The sequence below is a fragment of the Camelina sativa genome, chromosome 12 (genome assembly GCF_030686135.1).
Source record: "Camelina sativa cultivar CO46 ecotype springtype chromosome 12, ASM3068613v1".
Classification (NCBI taxonomy): domain Eukaryota; kingdom Viridiplantae; phylum Streptophyta; class Magnoliopsida; order Brassicales; family Brassicaceae; genus Camelina; species Camelina sativa.
In genome coordinates this window covers 38,437,482-38,445,451 of record NC_141891.1, presented here as the reverse complement: position 1 = coordinate 38,445,451, position 7,970 = coordinate 38,437,482, and the positions used below count along the sequence as shown (strand labels likewise).

At 34.6% G+C, this 7,970-nt stretch overlaps 1 protein-coding gene across 1 annotated transcript; it reads right to left on the bottom strand.

The window, feature by feature from the left end:
• Nucleotides 1-5,912: 5,912 nt before the first annotated feature.
• Nucleotides 5,913-6,870, bottom strand: LOC147933300 (uncharacterized). The gene is made up of 2 exons (XM_087477390.1): nucleotides 6,779-6,870; nucleotides 5,913-6,669 (listed from the first exon to the last, which is right to left on the bottom strand). Exons 1-2 carry the CDS (start codon nucleotides 6,868-6,870, stop codon nucleotides 5,913-5,915), a joined length of 849 nt encoding a protein of 282 aa, XP_087333516.1.
• Nucleotides 6,871-7,970: the final 1,100 nt, after the last annotated feature.

The window sequence follows — 7,970 nt, the reverse complement described above, 5'->3', positions numbered from 1 at the left end:
CCATTTCGATTTGATAAACGACTCACCAACATTAAGGACTTTGATAAAGTAGTAGAAAAAGGTTGGAACTCTTGTAAAGATCGAGACTACTACAATATTTGTGATCAAATAACACGATGCCGTCAAGCCATGGCCAAAGGGAAACATGCCGAAATATCAATGCTTCAAAACGAATAGATCATTTCCAAGCAGCTCTAGACAAAGCTATGTCGAGTTTAAATTCCTTAGTGCGGAGTCATATACCGAGAATACAGAGGAAACTGAATGCAGCATATAGAGATGAAGAGTATTATCGGAAAAATAAAAGTCGAAATCAATGGCTTACTCTAGTTGATCGTAACACTGCTTATTTCCATGCCAGTACTAAGATCAGATATGCAAAAAACTACATAAAATCTGTTATGGATGATACGCAGAATGTTCATCAAGGTGACCATGATATTGGTTCTCATGCACAAGAATACTTCACCAAGGTCTATGCATCTACTAAGAATCCTGTTTCTCCAATAGAATTTAGAGATTTTGCTCCTACGGTTACAAATGAGATAAATGCAGAGCTAACTAAAGAATTCACCAGAGAGGAAATATATTCAGCTTTATCCTCCATTGGAGACGACAAAGCACCGAGACCAGATGGACTCACAGCTCGATTTTACAAACATTACTGGGACATTATTGGATCGGATATAGTGACAGAGGTCAAAGAATTTTTTCATACATCGTATATGAAATCAGGCTTAAATCATACAAATATCTGTATGATCTCAAAAATTAATGATCCGATCACTCTTGCTGATTATAGACCAATTGCTTTGTGTAATGTGATCTATAAAATTATTTCCAAGTGCTTGGTGAATAGACTAAAACAACATCTTGACTCCATTGTCTCTGATTCACAAGCTGCCTTCATCCCAGGTCGGTTAATAACAGATAATGTCTTGATTGCACATGAGGTTATGCATTCTTTAAAATCAAGAAAGAGGGTTTCACAAAACTATATGGCAATCAAAACTGATGTAACAAAAGCTTATGACCGTGTCGAATGGAATTTTCTTGAAGTCACCCTGCGTTTATTTGGATTCAGTGTTCAGTGGATATCGTGGATCATGGCTTCTGTAAGATCAGTAAGCTATTCTGTGTTAATAAATGGTTCACCTCACGGTTTGATCATCCCTGAAAGAGGTATAAGACAGGGAGATCCTCTATCCCCATATCTTTTCATTCTCTGTGCGGATATAATGAGCCATCTAATACGTACTAGGGTTCATAGTGGTGACATCAAAGGTATAAAAGTGGGGAATGGAGTCCCGGCAATAAGTCATCTACAGTTTGCCGATGAGTCATTGTTCTTCTGTCAGGCAAATACAAGAAACTGCAGAGCAATAAAAGAAGCTTTTGAGGTTTACGAATACTATTCTGGTCAGATGATAAATAAGAGTAAATCAATGATCACATTCGGATCTCGAGTTCATGGTCATACTCAAGAACTCTTGAAAAAGATTCTAGATATACCAAACCAAGGCGGTGGGGGAAAATATCTAGGTTTACTGGAGCAGTTTGGTAAGAAGAAAGCTGAAATGCTTAGTTACATTGTTGACAATGTAAGACAAAGAACTTCCTCTTGGAGCACCAAAATACTCTCTCAAGCTGAAAAAGAAATAATGCTCAAGTCTGTAGCCCTATCAATGCATGTATACTCTATGTCATGTTTCAAATTGCCGAAGAATGTAATAACAGAGATAGACCAAGTTCTCCAAAAATTCTGGTGGGAGAAAAGCAACAATGAGAGAGGAATTTTATGGATTGCTTGGCAACGATTACAATATGCTAAGTCAGATGGTGGGTTAGGATTCAAGAACTTATCTAAGTTTAATGATGCTCTCCTTGCAAAGCAGGTCTGGCGACTAATACAATATCCAAATTCAAAATTTGCAAAAATAATGAAGGCAAGGTATTACCCTGATGTTCACATCCTTGAAGCAAAGAAAAGACCTTATCAATCTTATGGATGGGCGTCTATTCTAGAGGGTATCAAGATAATCAAGGAGGGAAGTAGATATTTAGTTGGAGACGGAAGTTCTATACGGGCGAATATTGACAATGTGCTACCGACAACACCACCACAACCTGTTCATACAATATCTTGCACTGATGAGCTAGTGATTAAAGACTTGATAGCAGCCACAGGTTCTCACCGTTTTTGGAATGAGGAAAAACTGATGAGTCACATTCCACAGGAGGAACATGAACAAGTAAAATCAATCTATTTATCATGAAATACAAGACCAGACAGAATCATTTGGCATTATACATCAACAGGAGAATACACTGTACGGTCCGGTTATTGGCTAAGTATGCAGAACCACCATCCTCTGAATCAACCTCCAATACCACATGGTTCGGTATCTTTAAAGAACAAGATATGGAAACTTAATATTCTACCAAAACTCAAACACTTTCTATGGAGAGTTTTGTCCAAAGCACTACCATCGATAACACGGCTAAATACTCGGGGAGAAAATATTGACCCTGTTTGTCCAAAATGTTTTCAGGCTGATGAAACAATAAAGCATATCCTTTTTGAATGTACCTATGCGAAATTAGTATGGGAACAAGCTAATGTGCCAATTGGGATCCTTTTGGATATGAATTTAGATAACGAGTCTATCCTACAAGCTTTGTTAGATATGGATTACATGGAAGAAGTCTCTACTGCAACTCAATTACTACCTTTGTGGCTGCTATGGCACATTTGGAAAGCAAGAAATAAGTTCATCTTTGAGGGTATTACAATACAACCGAGGGTTACAATACAGAGAGCTCAAAATGATATCCAAGATTGGTTTACTTATAACCCTCAACCTTGTCAAAGTGATACAAGTCGACAACAGGAACCAGTTAAATGGAGAAGACCCGATGATTCATTTGTTAAGTGTAACTATGATGCAGGATTTGATCATCTTACTAATCAAGCCACGGGAGGATGGATCATACGTAATACATCTGGTATATCACTAGGATGGGGCTCTACAAGAATTGGTGCGACAAGAACTTCACTTGAAGCTGAAGCAAAGGCATTGTTAATGGCTCTGCAACAAACTTGGATTATAGGTTTTACTTCTGTCTGTTTTGAAGGAGATTGTCAGATTTTATATAAGATCATCAACTCTGAACACATAGAAATATGTTTAGATGGTATAATCCAAGATATTTGGTTATGGGCATCATATTTTTCAAATATTGTATTTAGCTTTACAAAGAGAGAGGGGAATAATGTTGCTCATCTGTTAGCAAAGTTTGGTTGTCAAACATGTAATTTTTATTATGATTGTTTTAACCCGCCACTTTGGCTTTACAAACAGTTGTATTTGGACTACCAAAGTTCTTCATCAATATAATTCACTTTCGACGAAAAAAACATATTATACTTTTGAATCAAATTATGGACCTACCATCACTCACTTTTAAATTAAATGGGTTTTAATTTTAGGAGTTGGAAAAATATTAAAGTTTGTTTGTAATTCCCATAATAATATCATAGTAGTGTTCTCAATGAATTTAATTTAATATAATAGAACATGTTAAAAATGTATAAATATTCACTTAATTGCACTTTTGTAACTCTCAAATAGTTACCTTTGATACATCGATTTCTGTATTATCTATTAAAAGAAAGACACATATCTCACTATAACCCTCATGGCCTCATATTTCAAATCTCACATAATTTTATAAATTCTACAATATCATTATTTTTCCTTGATTTAACCAATGATATCTTAACTTAATAAAAGTTTCAGTTTATTTTAATAGGATATACATGTAATATATGATATATATTTTATTTTTTCTTTTTTACATTAAACATTATCATTTCATATAAATAAAAATTCAGACACAATTAAAGACTTTAAGATAATAACCTAATAAAGTAGTTGCTGTTTTTTAATTTCATTTTTCTGGAAAATGTATTAGTCTAATAATCTATGGTTATACTCATTTAGTTATATATGTATGAGACACTACAAACCTACTGTTTATTATTATTATTTTTTCTTAATTTAAACATTTTAAATCTCTTTAAGCTATCACCATAATTAAATAAAATAATATGCATAACTACACCACAAAATAACTTTTATGAAAATATATATCACAATGATTTTGAAATATGACTACAACTACAAAAATATATAGCATATGACATGTAAGGTACAATATGACTTAATTACACTAAATTATCATCAAAAGAAAATTTGATTTCTTTACATTAGTTAAATTCATAGTAAATAGATTTTAAATTTTGATGTACACCAAAAAAACAAAATAATAATAACATATTATTTTTTTCAAAATAGAATAACGATTATGTAAAAACTCACGTGTAGCGTGAGCTAACATCTAGTTTACATAGAAAGAAAGCAACAGTAGGTTAGATTTTAATGAGGGCTTTAAGTAAACCTCTATGCTTGTCCACTTATAGAAGAAGAATTTAAGGACATTTCTTGCAAAGGTTAAGGAAGAAAACATGAGATAAACAGAGATTAAGAGCTGCTAGAACATGACTCATAACCTTAAAAAAATGACAAGGAAGAACACTAACAACTTGGAAAAAACAGATATGAGGTCCAACTAAACTACATATAATAATGTCCAAGAACAGAGGTTTCCACATAAGGTTACCTAACCGGAGATTAATAAAGAATCTAGAAACAGATTATAACCACTGTTCTGTATGATGATGATGATATTGATCCAAATAAAATCTCAGCCAAGCAAAAAAAAAATCATCAAAAGAATACACAGAAGCACAAGACTAAGCACAATTAAGGCTGCTAAGCTTTCAAATGAGCCTTTCTAATCAAATTAAAATTTCGTCTTCCATCAAAAGAAGCTAAGAAATAATTTAGGTTTCCATAGTCCTAAATCCATAGTTCTTGCTCCTTGAGCTCACCAAGCAAAGATACAACGATTCAAACTCATTATCACAAATTCAGGAAATTCAGAACAGATAACTAAAATTGAACAAAACAGTAGCCAATAAATATATCAAGGAGATCAGTTAACAAACCGGTCACAGTTCCGAGTTATACCGGGCTTAGGCGAGTTTGGCGATCGTTACTTCGGCACAGACGAGGAAGACCAGTAGTCACCACTCAACACTGTGACCGGTTCGATAAAAAACCAGAATGGTCGGTCCTAGTAGCCTAAATTTATGACTAGAGAGTAGAGACACTAGAGGAACTTGTATGTCTCATCTCAAAAGAACCTACATAAGCTTGTGCCATTAATATTTGTTTCTCTTATGATTTATGAATCTCTCTTCTTCACTCGAACTAGATTTTAACCCGCGGTACACCGCGGGAATATATATATATATATATTCATAATAAATTTTTATAATTTATAATTTAGTATTTCAATTATATTATTAGGTATTTTGGTGTTATATATATATATATATGTAACAATGTTATCTTTTAACGGTTTTTATTGAGTATTAAAGTTATGTGATTAAACTTTTGGTCGTTTAAACATATATAATTTAGTAAAAAAAAATTAATGTTGTTTATTGAGTGCAACTAAACAATTAGAAGTATCAAATGATATTAATATTTCTATTTAACTAATCATAGATCGGACTAATTTCAATTCTAACCCATTTAAACATTTGATCGGTGAGCTCTTAGAATAACTGTTATTTTGTATTGGTGCGCTTTAAATAGTTATACGAATATATGATACAGATAAATACTTTGAAAATCGGTTGTATCATTTAAATTTGAGAGATTATAGCATCTCTAAAGATAGTTTTGAAGATTTTATGGGTTAAAACTTTAATAGTTAGAGTTGTTTTTGGAAAACGCGAAATGTATAGATGTTTTTTTTTTCGCAAATGAAATATATATTGATTAAACTTGATCATTACAAAGTATGCTGCTTAGCCATGGGGGCTTTAGTACAGAGTCAGAGTAATATTGGCAGTCTATACAACCATATCTAGCTAAAGCATGTGCCACCCTATTACAATCTCTCTTTATGAAATTAAATGAACAATGCTGTAATTTGGAAGACCAAGTTCTTATGTCCTGAAGTAGACTTGTTAAAGAAACATCCACTGTATGGCCATTAACTAGTTTTATTAAGGTTCCACAATCTCCTTCAAACTCAATCTCCTTATAGCCGCGGATCCATGCCTGTTGTATTGCAGTGAGCAAACTCTTTGTTTCTGCTTGTAAAGGAGATCGGACATTATGTAATTTGGTCTCACCCCACACAAACGACTCACCCTGGTAGTTTCTGAAGATCCATCCGCCAGTAGCCTCATGAGTTTGATGATCATAACTCGCGTCATAGTTACATTTTAGGATCGGTTGAGATGGAGGGAGCCACGAGGTTATATGCGTATGTGTAGTAGTCAATGGTGGAGATGTATTTTGTAGACTGTTAATCCATTCTTTTGTATCTGACTTCGACTGTAAAACTGTTTTTGAAACACTCTCTCGATAATTATTGAAAACTTGGTTGTTTCTCGCTTTCCAAATACGCCAGAGGAGAACAAAGGGTAATAAAGAATCAAACATGTTGAAAGTCTGTGTTTGATAAGTAAGTAGCTGAGCAATGATATCCTCTGTATTTGATGGTAAATGTGTGACGTCTAGGGAAGAACTACAAGAAAATCTCCAAGCCATCATGGCAAAAGGACAAGAGAAGAGTGCGTGGTGGATTATTTCATCGGTTTGATGACATCTTGGACATAAAGAATCAATGTTCATACCTCTTGTTCTTAATCTTGTGGTGACTGGTATTGCTTGTGATAGAATACGCCATAAGAAGTGTTTGATCTTTGGTAACAGCCGTAGTTTCCATATTTTGTTCTTAAGTTCAACTGAACCATGAGGTATATTTAGAGCCACTCCAGGGTCAAAAGGATAATGGGTAATGAACCAGTATCCAGTCTTGACTGTGTAGTCGCCTGATCTAGTATAGTTCCAAATTAATTTGTCCGGTTGTGGCACTTGTGAGAGATGAATGTTTTGTATAACTTCCTGCTCTTGCTGGGGTACATAGGTAAGGAGTCACCCTGGGAATATTACCCGAACCGAGAATTCCGAACCGAACCGAACCGAAATTTTCGATTTTCGGTTCGGTTTCGGTTAAGAGAAGAAAACCGATCGGAAGTAGTTATAATATGTAATCGGTTATCGGTTCGGTCGGTTCGGTTCACCCTAACCGATCGGTTACCCGAAATTACCCGAATTACCCGTATTACCCGAAATTACCCAAAATTAACCGACCCGAATTACCCAAATTATCCAAACTACCCGTAAATAACCGAAATTACCCGAATTTACCCGAAAATAACCAAGATTTTTGACCCGATTTAACTTAATTAACCAAAATAACCAAAAAAATAAAAACTTCGGTTAGTTTCGGTAACCAAAAATAATAACCGAAAAACCCGATACCCGAACCGACCCGACCCGTTATTTAAATCGGTTATTTTCGGTAACACTTCTCAGATTCCGAACTACCCGACTATCCGAATTACCCGACCCGAAGTATCCGACCCGACCCAAACTCGCAGGCCTAGTAAGGAGTTTTTGGTTATCCCAAAATTGACTTTCACCAGTTGTAGAGATAAATTGGTCAAGAGTTGCATCCGATTGGAATTGTAATGTTTGAACTAATCTTGGAGGATGCTCGTCTATAAAATTATCCAAACCTATACGAATATATTTACCATCCCCCACAATATATCTTGAACCCTTTTTTATGAGATCAAGTCCTATTAAAATAGATGACCAGCCATAAGACTGTTTCTTTCTTTATTTGGCATCCAAGACTGACTCATCTCGGTAGTATATGTTTTTCATTACGCGGGCAAATAAAGAATTAGGATTTTGAATCAACCTCCATGCTTGTTTTGCTAAAAGTGCATCATTGAATCTTGCCAGGTCCCTAAATCC

Coding starts and splice junctions, on each gene's coding strand:
- LOC147933300 (XM_087477390.1), bottom strand. CDS start 6,870: ATGGAAACTACGGCTGTTACCAAAGATCAAACACTTCTTATGGCGTAT. Junction 6,670..6,778: donor CACAAGATTAAGAACAAGAG/GTATGAACATTG, acceptor ATTTTCTTGTAG/TTCTTCCCTAGACGTCACAC.